General features: G+C 37.7%; 1 protein-coding gene across 1 annotated transcript in view; it reads left to right on the plus strand.

Moving 5' to 3' along the window:
* Nucleotides 1-1,321: 1,321 nt before the first annotated feature.
* The window catches only part of LOC306876767 (interleukin-1 receptor accessory protein-like 1-A), a gene marked incomplete at both ends in the record, with an annotated part of 68,419 nt that continues 51,318 nt past the window's right edge, over nucleotides 1,322-18,422 (plus strand). Inside the window, one exon of the mRNA XM_079428169.1 lies at nucleotides 1,322-1,406. Coding sequence (XP_079284295.1) covers nucleotides 1,322-1,406 — 85 coding nt within the window. The remainder of the gene's footprint in view (nucleotides 1,407-18,422) is intronic.

Below are 18,422 nucleotides of genomic sequence, written 5' to 3' on the forward strand. Positions count from 1 at the left end.
CCTTGCTGTCCGTGGTAAACAAAGCAGCGCTGCACTTATGAACTTTAATATGCATTATACAGAGGCAAGATGAAAAGAAAAAATACCATCTAAACTTTTCTAAAGACAGTAAGTTCCCCTCAGACATACATTCATATAAACTCCTAACGTACTCGTTAATCGTTACATCCCTAATTAGTAGTGTCATTTGTCATTATAAACATCTTTTGCATGTTGACTGAATGCAAGTTGTTAAGGTATTCTGGGTAATTTTAGTGTGTTGAAATCATATTTACCAATTAAATCATATTATTAAAGGTTGCTTTGTTGCAGCTAAGGTATTCTGAGCAACATTTACTCTTTGAGTGTTGCTATGTGGCCAGTATGACCAACTAAATTTGTACATTTCTGAATAAATTGTGAGTAGGTGGTTTCTATTCTTGAGTGTTTTTTAGTATGTTGCTATGTGGTTGCTAAGGTATACCGAGGGGTGTTTTAAAGCAACAAGTCTCAAGAATCCATGGCTTACAGTGATTTTTAGAACAGCTAAGGGACATTGTTATACCTGGCAAGGTCTCATAAAATAAACACAAAGCAACAAAAATGTATTAATTTATTGGTAACAAATAACCATTTTCCCACCAAGTTCTTCAGCAATGTCTAGCAGCAAAACACAGACGCAGCAACTAAGTAATACTGATGTAATGACACAGGTGTTTGTTTATAGAGTATTTTACAATGTCTTTGAATGGGGCTCAAGAATCGGAATTATCCATTTTACATACTATATTAAAACCATCATATTAAAGATTGCTAATCGGATGGTAATGTATAATGAGTGTTTTTAGCATGTTGCTTGTGTGTTCTGGTCGCTTACTAGCCCAGATCAAAGTAGCCCAGCAAATCTCTATAGTATTTCTTAATGTAAGTCTATGGGGTTTTTCCAGCAGTATTATCAATCAAAAACTCTCCAGTCATTTAAAAAAATATACTGTAAACCATTAGGGGACTGCAATAATAATGATGTTTTCGAATAGATTTCTCAAACACGCTCTTCTATCGTTCCAGTAAAGTAGTCCTGCCCCAAATTCCCATCATTGGTTGAGTCAGAAGTTAAAATGTCGGGCCGCTCAAACAAACAGAGCAGTGTTTGACAGCGTGTTTACCCACTTCACGAAGTCAGTCTACTGGGTTTTAACATAGACAAAATTACACACATCACCTTTAAATCTTGTGTTTGGCGGAAAAACAAATACAGGTCTGGACGTGGGTAGCTTGTGCTTGTATGTTGCCTGTATGACATGTGAGGTTTCTCTCTGTCTCTGTCAGGCTGGAGAGGAAGATGACAGCTCTCAACCCAGTGCTGTTCCTGCTCTGCGGTGTTTCTGTGTCTCTGACTCTGAAGGTGGTGTCAAAGAGAGGCTCAGGTATGTCCAATTTCTCTCTCTCTCTCTCTCTCTCTCTCTCTCTCTCATTACTCACAGAGGGCTTGCTCTTCGCATTAAAGTGTAACATCAAATATTATTTCATGGCGTAATGAAAGCTGCTATGCTAAACCGCTCTGTGTGACTGTACATATTAAAGCTTAATTTAATGCAGCATTGATTGTGAAGGTCATTCTTGTGTGCTGAGACAGTGAGTGTGTATGTGTGCTTTCCTTTACGAACAAATAGGCAAGTACATAATCACCAAACTGCACACACACACAAATGGGAACACATGTAAATACACACATACATTTTGCAACAGAGAACAGGTTGAGAAGAGAGCAGTGCCAGCCCATCTGTCAGAGGTGATACTCTAATGTGTGTGAGGGAGGGTGTGTGTGTGGGGGGGTGTGGGTGTTTAAGGGAGCGAGAAAATGTGTTTGTGTGTGTGTGTGTGTGTATGGATGACTGGGAAAAAGAGCATAAAATGTGAGCCAAGACCACCATGTATTCCAGATAATTAGGTGCAGCGAGGTGTTATGAGTTAAGCTGCAGTATGATGTTCCTCAAGACCAAAATTTGTATTTCCTGATACCACCTTTTTCTCCTTTAGCATAATGACAATACAAAAAAGAGTTACTCAATTACTGAAACCCATGGCGTTCACTGAAAATAATCTAAAAATATGAACCCTATTTCAGCGTTGGCTGAAGAAACAGTTATTATGTACAGTCTGATGGAAACTGGCGGGAGTCTTTTGAGGACAACTTCAGTATCTTGCCTTAAAGTCAGCATGAAATGGCATTCGCAACCCATTATACTTCCATAAGTAGCTATATTTCCGATTGAAACAGGATATTCAAGTGGAAAAAATGTAGAATGGGAGTTGATTTTATCTGTAAGCACTTGATTGGATTGTGAAAGTGGTCGTTATGTACCAGAATAGAGCCAGATCTGCATGGGTGTTTGCTAAAACAGTTCTTAAATTGCTATTTGGTTTTCGGTTATCCAATTCAATCCAAAATCAAGCAACAAGGAAAGTCAATTCAGAGATGAAATGATGATGAAAGATTTTTTTTTTTTTGGAATTACATTCTTTTTTTTTCTTCAATCAGAATGCCATAACTTGATCTTCTTCACTGGTATATGGTTTTGATTCCATTGTAGAAATGTGCTATTCACAGTCAGCTACCATTGATTCATTGCATATACAAAGGTTATCTGATAACGAAAGGGTTGCCAAGATAATGAGGAATATCTGGTTGGCCATGTGCCCTCAACTTATAGGAACCACCATATGTAGAATAAAGCAGCTTTTATAATGTAAATGATAACTCATGTTAGTGTCCATGATTTTAAACTGCTCACTAAAGAAGTAATATTCTTTTCTGCTGGGGTAAAACTTTTAATGTTAAGAAAGTAAATAGAATCCATTTTGATTTCATGGTGACTTTAAAAAGCATGTTTCAAAGCACAGTCATGTTATGAGAACACACTTCAATGCAGCCTTGAAAAGACACTCAAAATCCACATGTTTCAGATCACTTAAAGCACAGCCTTACAGAGACTTTTGACCATGGGGGTGTTGAAGGCACACTACTTTAAAGGTTTTCTGAAGGCGCTCTAAAATTACAGTGGTGCAGGACTGCCACCGACCGCTGTGTGATGAAAGCATGCTGAATGTAATGTCTAGTACAATGATGTACTCAGATTTGTACATGCTAGGAATGTCTGAGGACAACGTCTGTTGCTTGCTGTTGATTACCAAAAAAAATTTTTTTGATGCACTCCTTTGTAAAAAAAAACAAACAAATGGGAATTTAGTTTACAGCAGTACACTGACTATAGCAACCATTGCAGAGCGTTTTCTCCTTAAAAGTGCAGTGTATCAAAGACGGTCTTAAAATGTGGTTTAAAACCACCCTTTTTCCCTACCGTCAAGAACATGTAACCAAGCTTGTCAACTTGCAGGGTGGGGCTTTTCATATCATTTGCTGTCTGGGATGGCAAACGGGAACATGGTTCGTGTAATTTTTGCAACATATTATTAGCTGATGGATAACGTAGTCAAGCCAAAGGTTAATGATATCAATTTTCTTTACGTGTTGTAGAGAGCGATACATAAAATGCATTACCATTCTTATACATCGACTTGTAGATGACCCTGTATGATTTGCTCTTCATTTTCTTTGGAATCAGTTTCTGGTTCTAACATACACTGAACAAAATTATAAATGCAACACTTTTGTTTTTGCCCCCATTTTTCATGAGCTGAACTCAAAGATCTAAGACTTTTTCTATATACACAAAAGGCCTATTTCTCTCAAATATTGTTCACAAATCTGTCTAAATCTGTGTTAGTGAGCACTGCTCCTTTACAGAGATAATCCATCCACCTCACAGGTGTAGCATATCAAGATGCTAATTAGACTGCATGATTATTGCACAGGTGTGCCTTAGGCTGGCCACAATAAAAGGCCACTCTTAAATGTGCAGTTTTATCACGCAGCACAATGCCACAGATTTTGAGGGAGCTTGCAATTGGTATGCTGACTGCAGGAATGTCCACCAGAGCTGTTGCCCGTGAATTTAATTCTCATTTCTCTACCATAAGCCGTCTCCAAAGGTGTTTCAGAGAATTTGACAGTACATCCAACTGGCCTCACAACCGCAGACCACGTGTAACCACACCAGCCCAGGACCTCCACATCCAGCATCTTCACCTCCAAGATCGTCTGAGACCAGCCACCCGGACAGCTGCTGCAACAATAGGTTTGCATAACCAAAGAATTTCTGCACAAACTGTCTCAGGGAAGCTCATCTGCATGCTCGTCGTCCTCATCGGGGTCTCAACCTGACTGCAGTTCGTTGTCGTAACCGACTTGAGTGGACAAATGCTCACATTCTCGATGACATCTGGCTCTTTGGAGAGGTGTTCTCTTCACGGGTGAATCCCGGTTTTCACTGTACAGGGCAGATGGCAGATCGCGTGTATGGTGTCGTGTGGGTGAGCGGTTTGCTGATGTCAACGTTGTGGATCGAGTGGCCCATGGTGGCGGTGGGGTTATGGTATGGGCAGGCGTATGTTATGGACAACGAACACAGGTGCATTTTATTGATGGCATTTTGAACGCACAGAGATACCGTGACGAGATCCTGAGGCCCGTTGTTGTGCCATTCATCCACGACCATCACCTCATGTTGCAAGGATCTGTACACAATTCCTGGAAGCTGAAAACATGCCAGTTCTTGCATGGCCAGCATACTCACCGGACATGTCAACCATTGAGCATGTTTGGGATGCTCTGGATCGCCATATACGACAGCGTGTTCCAGTTCCTGACAATATCCAGCAACTTCGCACAGCCATTGATGAGGAGTGGACCAACATTCCACAGGCCACAATCAACAACCTGATCAACTCTGTGCAAAGGAGATGTGTTGCACTGCGTGAGGCAAATGGTGGTCACACCAGACTGGTTTTCGGACCCCCCCCCCCCCCCCCCCCAATACAGTAAAACTGCACATTTTAGAGTGGCCTTTTATTGTGGCCAGCCTAAGGCACACCTGTGCAATAATCATGCTGTCTAATCAGCATCTTGATATGCTACACCTGTGAGGTGGATGGATTATCTCGGCAAAGGAGAAGTGCTCACTAACACAGATTTAAACAGATTTGTGAACAATATTTGAGAGAAATAGGCCTTTTGTGTACATAGAAAAAGTCTTAGATCTTTGAGTTCAGCTCATGAAAAATGGGGGCAAAAACAAAAGTGTTGCGTTTATAATTTTGTTCAGTGTATATAGCTGAATGAAGCTAATATTGCCTCTTGTCATTGTTTAGCATTTACTACTTCAGTTAACCAAGTGAAATAAAAAAATGGAATAAACTATTTTTACATTTAAACATTTAATTATGTCATTTTGATTATCAAAAATGATAAAATTACTGACTTTAAAATATATACGTTTACTTTTGCTTGGTATCACACAATGCAGTCTTCTCAACTTGACCTTCCATGTAATATTGTGTCATGTGTTGCATACAGCATTCTGTTTCACGTACTTAAAAAGATTAGAATGCAGTATACAGTACATACTATGCAGTATGCAATACACTAGTTTTCCATTCCAAGCAACTGTTAGGAACTGCACTCACAGAAGTTTCATCACTTATGCATGACCAGAAGTTCATCCACCCGGAAAAGTAGTCTCACCTCAACGGGACAATTCAGACAATTTCATAACTCGGTTAACACAAGAATTCTTATAACAGCTTAAATAAAAACACAAGCTTCATATTTTCCAAATTCTTATATGTGGCAATTGACACGTTATTCTCCAAGACCAAAAGTAGCCTGTAATATCGCTTTAATGAAATGGGGAAGTGTGTTGAAACCAGCAAGAGAGTTTTATTGGACGGTTCGTATACTCTGCACTGTTCAGCTCAATGACGCTTCTGACTGTATTGCGGCAGAATCAAACCTTCAAAGGCACTATAAAATGTCAGACACATCAACATCACTCTCTATGCTGAAAATGAAATAATCTTTCCCTTTCCATCTGATCATCTCAGCAGAGGCCCAAGGCATGGCCAGACATCAGTATGTGTGCGTGAATGTGTGTGTGTTCGTGACTTTGAGCGACACAAACACACATCTCATCAGCACAGCATGCATTCCTCTTGATGTGTTTTAAAGGACTTCACAGCTGTAATTGAACAAGGACACGTTCTGATTGGTTATGAAATATCAAGCTCTAATTGTCTTTTGCATTATGGATTATGGAGATGCTGAAATTTGAATGCAGATTCATGAAAAGAGATTTGAGAAATGAGAGGAAAAATGTCATCCTTAGGATGGTTCTTTTCTAAAGAAATGATTTAAGTTGATTTGAAGCTGATTCATTGGTGCATTTTACAAGATTTTTACTGATGATATTCGTATTAGGCTTGTAAAAAAAACATTTGGTGATTTCAAGGAAGGGCAAGACCTCATAAAACAAAAATTAATGGGCTAGTCAAGGTAGATACCATGTTTAATTTGATGTGAACGAAACCAAGGCTGTGAGGAGCAGACATGCAGTTAGTTTAATGGATTGTAGTCTTAGGTGAACTCAAAATTTTCACAATCCAACTCATAACCCAACATTCCCAACCCAACAACTCATTTTTTTTTGTACACTAGAATTTTTGAAAAGCCATATTTAATTGACTAAAAGCAATTGCACAGACTGTAAATGTATCCCTTACAGCCTCTTTTTGATTTAAGTCAGATAAATTATAGCATCTGTCTTGAATAGATCCCTTCTTACCAATGTCTTATTATTTGTTATCCTTAAAATTCAAGAAAATTAAATGATTTGTTCAAGTCCTCCTGGGTTTTTTTTTCTTTTTATTTATTTGTTGTGATGTCATCATTACAGCATTAGGTGCCTTCAAATCAGTTTGGCTGGAGCAAGATGCTGATGTATTTTTTATACTTTTGTTTGTTTGTTTTTTATTTGTGATGGTGCTGTAAACAGAATTAGTATGCATTACATTCCATTGTAAATATTATTGTATTTTGTACATGCAATTTAGCAAATTTTATCATATTTATAGTTATTTTATATATATTCTGTCAATAATAAAAAATAATTATTTCAAATATTTCAGCAAATTTCCTGTCAACTACAGCTGTATCCATTTCATCCACCATGTTTTCGTAAACTCAGAATCTCAAGGCTCAAAGAAAATCCCCAATTTCCCACCATCATGGCAATGCATATGCATTCAACTTGTTAATACAATATTTCCAACATGACTTGAATGCAACCAAAAGATCATTGTCATTATTTTGATGCACCTTTTATGTTGCACTCTTTTAGGGGTGTTCCGATCAGGATTTTTGAATCACAGAAAGCAGTATCTGCCGATCCGATCACCGATACCGATCTTTTTAAAGGCATCTTTTTATCATGTAGAATTATTTATAGTGATACTCCAATCACTATTTTAGACATTTATTCAGTGCCTGAATATCATTTTTGAAAATGGGGGGAATTCCCCTCTTAGGTGACTCTTGTGAGAGAGGATTTTTTTTTCATTTTAGGGTTGGGGGGGGTGCATTTTTTAGACATTTTTCAAAATATACATATATCTCACCTAAATGTTTGATCATCCAGTGCATTTTTGTTTTTACAAAATGAAAAGCTTACACATAACACAAGCCTGATTTCACAGGAGTCCACTACTGATCCATCTGTTTACCACAAACACAACATTTATCCATTATTTTGATTTCAAATCCAAACATTGTTACTGAAAATGCTTTTTCATTGTGATTCTTTTTTTCTTTATAGACCTGTTTAAATGCAATAAATATAAGAACATTATTCACATTATTCAATGCTTTTCACTTTTGTATTTAGGCTACATCTAGATTTATAAATTAAGTTGCTCAAGCAAGTGGCAAAACATTTAAAGTACTTTTCTTATGTTATCACAAACATTCTAAATTAACTTATGACTGGCAGAAACAGTCAGCTCGACTGAATTTTCTTTTGCATTTAAATCTTTATTACAAGCAATCCTGCGGTTTATAAAGAACTTTGCTTTCCATACCTCCATGAGTGCCATCTATTATTGCCTTGTTTATCTAAAAGTGCTCTTTTCCTTTAAACCTAGCCAAAAAGCCACACGTGATGACTCTGAAACACAGTAGACTTTAATTATATGCATTTATAGTGTAATTACTACATTTTCTCTCAATCCAAGTCATTATTTACCGCAAACAATGCGCTGTCACTTTAATTCAGTGCGTGCAGTACAGTAAAGTTAGACTCCGCTCCTGAACACACTGCCGGACCGCAACTGCGTGCAGAACGCTCTGATCCGTTAACATGAGCAGAAAAATACACACCATACACACTGGAAATGGAATAATGTGAACCTGGCATTATGTATGTGCGCTGCGAGTGTACATGAGCGTACGGTCTCCAGGAGTGAATGGTTAAACACTGGCAAGAATTAACAAGAAAAACAATTTATAAACTTTAGTAACGATGCGACACTACCTCTATTGTGCAAGTGACAATTCCTGTGTCAACTATGCAGCGTGCAGCTCGCTTATAATGCAGACGTGATGTGATTTGAAGCCATTTGCGCATTTTGAGAGGGAAAACGCATGCGGTGATTCACACAGGCTGTTTATGAAATGATGTCTCACAGAAAGTTTTAAATTACTTATGTTATTTAATGTATAAATATGAATTGTACCTCACCTTCAGAATTATAATTATTTCACCCGTGCCAGACAGAGACTGAGACGGTGCGCTGCATGTCGTGCCAAACTTCTGATGGCAAGCGCGTCATCAGCTAGAGATCGGTTTTTCGAGATCGGCCTTTTTTGAGACCACCGATCAAACATCCCAACTTGATTATCGGCTGATAATGATCGGTACCCAATCAATCAGAGCACCCCTACACTTCTCATACTGACACTTAGTGGTGTGGATGGAACATAATGCAAACTGCAAATGTTGTCAGGTATTAATGTGAGTGTGTAAATGCATTCAAAATCAGCCTTCATTCATTTATTCAGCAATGAGAAATGTCCAGTATTATGGAGATTACCTAGAAGAAGATAGTAGAATTCAGCTGTTCATGTGATCTCATTATGATGGCCCCCATGAGGCGACCCGTTTCATGTAGAATAAAACTGCTTTTATTAAGCTACTGATACATGTATAACTTGATATGCAAGAACTATATGTCAAAAGCACTTTTTCTTTACATTTGAGGGAATCTTAATGAGGGAAACTTTTTGAGTTTAGGGGTGATACAGCATGTGTGAGTTAGAGATGTTTGTATCTGAATATCCAATGATGGAAATCTGTGTGTTTATACAGTGAACGTGAAAGTTTGACTTTATAAATGACAGAAACTCCAATTAAAACAAACCAACACAACTCCGACACGCACAAACACACACGCTCAAAGTGTCAGTTCATCCTGTCTCATTAAGCACACTATAGTTCCCTCGCTCTCTCTCAATCTATGTCTGTTTTTTAAATGCTAATGATGGATTAGCCCGTGCTCTGGCCTCAGGATTTTCTCTCTTTATTCCCATGTTTGTTTCAGTTCTCTCTCTCAGCTCTTTCTCTTTTCTCTCGCTGTCATGTTACCGTGACCCGCGGACCCTCTCTCTTTATGCGAGCCAATGAAAGGCCTCCAATGACAGAAAAGACTTCAATCCCTCTTTTCTCCATCTTAGTCAACTAAAGGAATTTTTCCATTATTCCCCTCAGCACTGTGAGAAAATCCCTCTCTCCCATTGGTTAACAGGCCACCTGCTCGCCTGGCGAACCTGCTCGACCTCTGTCACCATGGCGAGCCAGAGGCGGAGGTGAGCGGATGAGAGGTATGGGAAAAGATCAGTGACGAACAGTCGCACTATTGTCCGACAGAGACCTGCTCGAGGTTGGCGGAAACTCGGAAAGGGCAGCGCGCGGTCGAGGAAAGGTCAAAACGAGGGGCGGGGAGGAAGACGCTCGTTCGGCACGGCGTGTCGTCATGGAAATGTCCTCAATTTGCTCGATGCGTTCTGACTAAGAAAAATTAGCGGCGGACAAAGTGATTTTTGCGATCGCTTATCCGAGAGACTCCATGGGAACAGTAAATAAGAACCGCAGTGCATTGTGGGAGATTAAAATCACTTGTTTGGCCCAAAACACATCAGCTTAGAAATATGGGGTACATAATGAGTTTATATGAATATACCTACTCAAAACAGCTATAACCATAAAGCACGGAGAAGCAAAGGAGCCCCATTCCACCTCTTCCTCTCGCTCTCTCTCTCTCTTTCTATCTCTACAGAGAGCAGTAGGAAATGGAAATGCACACTTTATGGGTCTGGGTGATTGGATTTGCATGGCGTCAAGCCAGCGCAAACACACACACGCAAGCACACACACACTAAGACACAAAGTGTCTGAGAGAGCAGTGGTAACTCAAAGTCAACATGACAGTTTTACTGGGGTGCAGTTGCTCTCAGTGTCTAAAGCAAACAGCCATTTACTGTTGCACTAAATACCGACTAGCATTTGCCCTCAATATCAGAGAGAGAAATTACTAACTCAAATTCAAGCAGGGAATGGAAAATTAGAAACCAGCGTTCAAGTTTCCTCTTAAAAGAATGGCCGTTAATGTGCGGGTGCGTCAAAAGAGCCAATCGAGATTGTCAAAATGAATTTTCGATTCCTCCGAGCATGATTATATACCGTATCTCTCAATTACAAATAGCTGTTTCATCTTTGAAACTCTCGTTCTCTCGTTTAATGGAAAATAGGACTTACAGTCCGCTTGGTTTTTCCATCCAGACTCTTGTATTTATTTCTGAATGCAGTGAATTGATCATAATTACGGCTGAAAAGCCAGTTTTAGTCTCTCGTGTTCAGAAGTGCTTGCTTTATGTTTAGACTGCAACACTTCAAATTGGCTTTAGACGCATTTCAGGTTTCTTTTCATTGTGAGTAAAAGCTTCTGGAAAGCATCTTGAGTCTGTCACTAGCCCACCTGTGGCAGGATGACAGTGTGTGGTGTACTTCTGCTTATTGCGTTTGATCAGAGGCCTTCGCAAAAAGTCTTATTAAGATGTTCCAGTTTAAGTAAGCGCAAGATATACTCTATATCCTTAAATGGCTCTTTGTTAAGGCAGAACATTTGAATTAAATGAGATACAATGGCTAATTTAATATTACTGTAATTGACTCCAGTGGTCGGGCATTCCACGGTAATATCACAGAGGAGGACTGCCTTCTGGTTGAAAGAGCGAGAGAGACGGGAGGAGAGAGTAAGAGTGACAAAGACAGAGAGTGAATGTTAGGAGACCTCGAGGGATGAGGTGACCTACAATTAGTGACAGTAACATGATAACCCAAGGCCAACAGCAGTCCATTAGCATATTTCATAATTGATTACAGAATATCTTCGGAGGACGAATATTTATTCAGACCTAGTTAAGGCCAATTTAAGGGCGAATTAATGAGGAAACGAGGCTTAAAACGAGACCTGTGCTTTCTCTTTCTTCCCTTTTCCGTTAGATGTTGAATTATGCAATTATGTAAATTCGAGGTTAATGGCTGCAGAGGAAAACAAATTCCATAACAAATATTCATCCCATGTGACCATGATGGAGATCTGTCCAGTCCAGTTCCATGATTGTTCTTGTTCTTAACTGTTATGAAAAAAAACTTGTCATGTGTCTTGTATGTGTATCTCTACATTTTCAAATTCTTGTTAGCCTGTGATTCTGGCATTTCAAATAGATTTGTGCAAATTCTGTTCTATAAAAGAATAGTTCTCAGAAGAACTCAGAAGTTGTTGTTGTTTTGTGGTACATGAGGAATTCTGCAGAATGTCCAAGATGCTCTTGCAGACAGTTACCTGGAGCAAGTTGTTTTTTAACAATAAATATTTTTTTTGTATTTTCCTCACACATAACATAAAAATGTTCTTCATGTGGTAACATCTGATTTCATTTTATATAATCAAAGTAAAAAATAGAATGATTTATTTAATAAATTTATGTAATCATTAAATTAACCTAAATATTATGTTACAACAACAAAACTAAATGTAAGGTTTAGATCAGGTGGAACAGTACATAGGACTATCACATTTACTTGAGAGGTTGTGAACTATAGCTTCATTGTGCTTTTTTCTTGTTTTAGAATTTCTTGAGTTCAAAGGCATCAGTCACATTTTACTTGGAAAGCAGCAGCATGAATATCCTAAACATCTCTATGTCCTGTTTCAATGAAGAAAACAATCAATCAGGTTTGGAACAACATGATGGTGACACAATTATTATTTAAGAATACACACTGAAAAAAAACGATACTACATTTTTTTAACGTAAGTGGTTGAAAACAATTTATTTTAGCTACATTTAAATAAATAAAATGTTGAAAGTTAGTCAAATAAATTTTTTTAAATGTAGCTAAAATAAATTGGTTGCAACCACTTGCCTTAAAAAATATAGTGAATTCAATTAATCATTTTTTTCGGTGCATTTTGTTGTATTCTTTTTCTCTTTTCTACATGTAGCCATTTTATTCTAGGGAGCGAAACACCAATCTGATGTGTTAATCATGACCTCGCTGCTTGGAAATGTGTCTGTAGTTATGGAAACTCTGTAGTGAAGCATTTTAACAAGGTTCTTATCTAAGCAACAGAAGCCCACTTAAACTAATTCTCCACCTCCATCCACCCAACCACACACACACACACACACACACACAGAGCTCCCTTGAAGATGAGTGATTCCCTCAAATTTAAGAAAAAAGAACACAGAGAGAAGATTGCATGATTATCAACTAAGATTATCTCTTTATTTACTTCTATATTTTATTTTTAAAGCATTTAATTACATTTTTTTTTATTAGTAACAGCAATAATATTAATGAAACTCTCCATTCATTTTGTGAGCATTTGACAGGTCATCACTATATGGTCACTAAGGTCTCTATTGTATTCTGGTCTGTAGATATGACTCAGCACCCTCCTTCATTGTAAATCTGTGGGATTTTTTTCCATGTTTATTTACAATAATAAAGTTTAGTTGCTTGGAAAATATATTAGGTAATAACACACCTCTTCTCAATAATCTACACAATTTATGTCAGCAGCACAAATGGTTCAGGATGAGTTACGTTCTAAAGTTTATAGGGGTCATATGACGTTGCTAAAAAGAACATTATTTTGTGTAAGTGTGTTTATGCAGTTTAAGGTTAAAAAAACACATTATTTTCCACATACTGTATGTACATTATTGTTGCTCCTCTATGCTCCGCCTTTCTGAAACGCAACGATTTTTACAAAGCTCATCATTCTGAGAAGCGAGGCATGCTGTGATTGGCCAGCTATCCAGTGCGTTGTGATTGGCCGAATACCTCAAGCGTGTGACGGAAATGTTATGCCCCTTACCGTATTGTGATGCTGTGTCCCGGCTCGACGACACCAAAAACAATAAAACCCATTATAAATGAGGTATTCGTTGCGTCCAGTATACATAATACATCCAATATACATTGCATACATAATTACTGATTATAATGACTTATACTGTCTTTTTACGCATTGCGTTGCATCGCACTGTGTAAACATTACCATGTCTGCATTTGTGATCGGAGAAACGACAAACAACAAGCGCTACTCTACACTGCTCAAAACTCGCATTTGAATAGTCAGTGACAAATTCTTGAAATATGAAAACATACTTACAGACTGTGAGTCAGAAGCGCCAGACTGTTCTTGCAAAGTTGGAATTGCCCCACTTTATAGAAACAGCCTTTGAGCAACAACTGGCATTGTAGGCTACTCTCCCAGGTTCAGTAAATAGTCCTTCGTAAAATGCTCTGCACACACTCTAATATTTGGGATGAACTGTTCTGTAACAGTGTTGTAAATACAATTTAATCACTGATTTCTAGTTGTGTCCTTTTGAAAGCCCAAAATAAGTACTTTCTCATTCACAATGAAACACAGCGTCTCCAGGACATGGCGCCAGCGGCAGCAACAATACTACAGCGAGAATAATAGTTCTGCCTTCTTTCTTTGCGTATACATTTGGGCGGTGTTATGCAAATCTTCCCACACCGTGACGTAGACATGTGGGGGTATGTTTAAATGAGCCGTTTTAGGGGGGCGTGGCCGAGTCTTAACTTTTATAAAGAATATCTCTTTGGTTTTGAGATTTTAGTCTTTGCAACTTCAGGGACCTTATCTATGCACAAACAGCTTGTAACACTCCAAAGTAGGGGTGTCCTTGACTAAGGATTTTCATTGTCGAATCGGAATTTTCGAATCTTGCCAAATATTCGACTGATAGTCAAATCATTTGTTTGGGGGCGTGGTCAAAATACATTACCAAGAGTCAAGTCAGACAGTCATAATTACTGACGTTAACACACAGGGAAATTGTGTAATGGACGACTCGCAGATACAAGCGGGGTAATGTTTTATGTTTTGATTAAAAGAAGCATTAAACGTCAGCCAAACCCTAAGAATTCACAACATTTTTTTTTACAATAGTGCTCTCATTATAACATTATGTATTTATTAATGTTCTGCATTTCTGTTTGAGCTGCGCATGCTGAAGATGACCAGTAGAAGGAAGCTTTTGATAGCAGGTTTTAAATCAATGGGATTTAACTCATCATTTATATCATATAGAATACACTTCGTAATTTATACAACATAACGTTATATTACAATTTATATGCTATCTGCACAGAATGCCCCGAATGCATAGACTAAGTAAACGTGTCTGCACGGCTCTGAATGAACTCCTTTTGTGGATGTGTTCTTCTTACAACTACATGTAGAAACACGGCAGCTAAACTCTAAAACTTCACAGCGTTTTATTATAATAGTGTTCTCGTTATAATGTTATGTATATGACAGTATCTGAAGAGATAATCACCCTATACCAGTGGTGTAGTGGAGGGTATACGCAGGTATACGGCGTATACCCACTTCTTTATCAGTCGGCTTTCCGTATACCCACTTCTAAATACCTTCTGATGCGCAACATTCAGTAGTGTCCTGCATTAGCCAAAATCATGACAGTCCACCACATGAATAGCTAATCCAATCGCATGTGAATAAATGCTAATATTTCCTAAAAACACCCAGTAAAGACCGTCAGGACCGTGGCACCGGTTTCCTTTGAAATACGCTTGCGCCCACGCCCGAGAGAATGCCGACAGAGACAGAAATGCTGCCTGTTCATGCGCGAGAGCATGTCGGGGGATGCACGCAGAGTGGTAAAATAATAATTAATGATTTATTTTATTTCTTAAACTGTGATAAACTGAAACTTCTTAAACTGTGATCTCCTGTAAACGTTTAATTCAAGGAACCAGTAAATGAATGCGTTCAAACAGTAAGTTCAAAACAGCTCTAATACAGAGATAATCTATTGAAAGTAGCCTAACACAACGCGTCAGGTGAGGCTTGTGCAGTCGGTATGAGAGAATATCGCTGAGAAATCAAAACAAATTAACATAACTGCACAAAGATGAAACATACTGCGGTAAAAGGCAGTTTTTTTAATATGTAGAACATATGATGCCCAGTTAATGCCTCCCCCCCCCCCCCCTTGAAAACCAGTACAATTGCAAATTTGGCATTTATTTTATGCAATAGTTCAAACGACTAGTTAATGTTAAATGCTCTATAATTTAGACACAATAGGTCATTGTCAATGTTGACCATTTCTGCTCTATTCGGTTAGCCTAACAAAAAAATTGTTCCAAACAAAGATCACAGCAGAACAGTCGCACATCTCAGAGCAACACACCTTACTGAATTAGTCGTTTGAGTCATTGATTCAATAACCCATTCATAAAGGTGCTTGCTTCATTCTTGAATGAATTAGTCGTCTGATCAAATTGTTTGAATAAATAAAGCAATGACTCACTCATTAAGACAGGCACTTGCTGCCACCTACTGGCGGTTTACTTTCATATTTAAAAGTAGCTTACTGTATTTTCCCCAACATTTCATATTTGTATATTAAAAAGCTAATTTTAAAACACATAGCATTATTTATGCAGTTGTAATTTTGGAAAAAGCATTCATGTTACATTTCAGTGTCATTAAACTGACTGTGTAAATGCAAATAAATGCCACTGACTTCTGCTACTTCCATTTTTTCTGCAGTGGAAAGATCAATTTTTGTTGAGGCTGATTTCATTTGATTAATGTCTTATATTAACTGGAAATTATTAATAAAATTTAAAAAATTATTATGAAACAAAGGTTGATGACACATTTAATAAGGTTAAGAAAAAAACTGCCCTTTATATATGTTGTTGTTGTTTTTTGGCTAGTAGACGTTGTGAATGGCCGGTAACTTAAAAATTTATTAGCCAAATTGTCTGGTGAGTGAAAAGGTTCATTTCAAACCCTGTTTAGGTTTGAAAACAGGGTTTGCAACAGGTTTAGTTGGCGTTTCTCTGGGGGATGGGGGAGTATACCCACTTCTCCAGGCACCACTACACCACTGCCCTATACTACAATGAGTGCTTTACTGCAGCGTAACTGAAATGCATCTTATACAAGATAAATAATATATACGAGATATACACATAAACCAGCTGAAATGTTTTGAAATCGGTAAGTTGTACCCTACCTGATAGAAAAGATCCAGTCTTTCACATGCCTGTGTCAATTTGAGTCTTGCTAAAGATTTAAATCCCTGCCGCCAAGATCCTCTGTCGGTCACAGATTATGGAAAGTGAAACTTAAATCTATAGGGTTGGTTGGATTTATTCACGCACGTTAAAATATTTATTTGAAGCTTCTTTCTTTTCAGATTATTATTTACAGCATTATTTTAATAGGCTTATATTAACTTATTGGGAGAAACCTGGTAGTTTTATGTGAAATCAAAGATTTCAGCACCCCCATTTAGCCAAAATGGCATGATCATAACACCCGCGAATATTCGACTGTGAGATTGGGAGTGGAATCAGGCTCCTCCTATCGAAGCATCGAATCGTCGACTATTCGGGGTCACCCCTACTCCAAAGAGAAAGAAAAACGCATCATATGACTCCCTTTAATACTTTGTTTTAGTAGTAACAAAGTTCAATTGTTTAGAACAGAGCTCTAGTGCCCTAAGTTATGTTAATAGTGATTCGGGCTTTAGACATTGAAAGCTATTCAGCATGATCAGTAACGGCAACATCAACATGTTTTTTTTTCTTCACATTTGTTGTCCTCTTCCCTCTTTAATCCTTCCTCACAGGTAAAGGCAGTCATGTATTGTTGTGACCAGGGAATACCACTGTCATTTGGTTCTATATGCGCTTTCATTTGTGTGTGTGCATTATATTTCCCATGAGGACTGTAGAGGGGAGAGAAGGAGAGGGAGTTGTTTGATCTTTAACAGGATTATTCATCCTCTTTCCCTTTTATTTATTTAATATCCTTTCTTTATGCAGAGAGCATCTGGGCAGCATTTAAAACATTAAACCACACACACACTAGAGGCCCGTTTTGTATGTTGTGTGTTTGTGGTGTGTGTGGAGGTGGAATTCCTTGACCTGACAGTCCTGTAGCATGATCGATACTGCGTTGAATTACACACGAGTCTGCAAGCCACACATTTCCAAATCCTCCTCTTCCTTTAAAATCTCTTGCTCGCCTTTGGACCCACATAAATGTGCATGCACAGGTCAGCCCTATAACTGCAGTTTGAATTGCAGTTACAATGCAGTTTTATGAAGAAAGAGATTTTAAAAGGTTTTACAATCCAATTGTGAATGTTGAAGTGGTTTTATCATTTTTTTCCATAAGATAATGTTTGTTATTATTGTATTTTCAGACCAAACATATTACTATAATTTTAATATGAAGCAATATTAATATGAATATATGTCTTTATATGTGTTTATAATTATTAGTGTACGTTCATAATTATTAAAATATAATAAAATATTTTAATGAATCACTAAATTTATAGTTGAATCATATAATTAATAGTACTTTAATTTATAAATATATCTGTTTGTATATGCAGTGTTGGGTAAGTTACTTTCAAAAAGTAATTAATTACAATTACTAATTACATCATCAATATTGTATTTAAATTACTTTACTAATTACTCTGTCTGAAAAGTAATTTAGTTGCTCAATAAGTAACTTAATGATTCAAATCGCTAATTAGGCTACATCTTAAAATACCTATAAACCTTAAAGTCTGCGTGAACCGGAAGTTGCTGCCGACTTTATTTCAGTGCATTGACGTATTTCCAGCAGAAACGGAATACTGAGTAGATAGCAGGGTTTTATTTTAGTGCTCCTCTTCTCTGTCTCTCACTCATAGCAACCTAACGGTCGGAGGGGTGTGTTTAAGGATATTCTGCCCAAGCGTCATCAAAAAAGGAATGCCATTCCAGAGTGGAAGTAAATGTTCATTTTGATTAAAGATTACCAAAAAAAAAAATCAGCGGATTAAATTACTT

The sequence above is a fragment of the Barbus barbus genome (genome assembly GCF_936440315.1).
Source record: "Barbus barbus genome assembly, chromosome: 11".
NCBI classification, from domain to species: domain Eukaryota; kingdom Metazoa; phylum Chordata; class Actinopteri; order Cypriniformes; family Cyprinidae; genus Barbus; species Barbus barbus.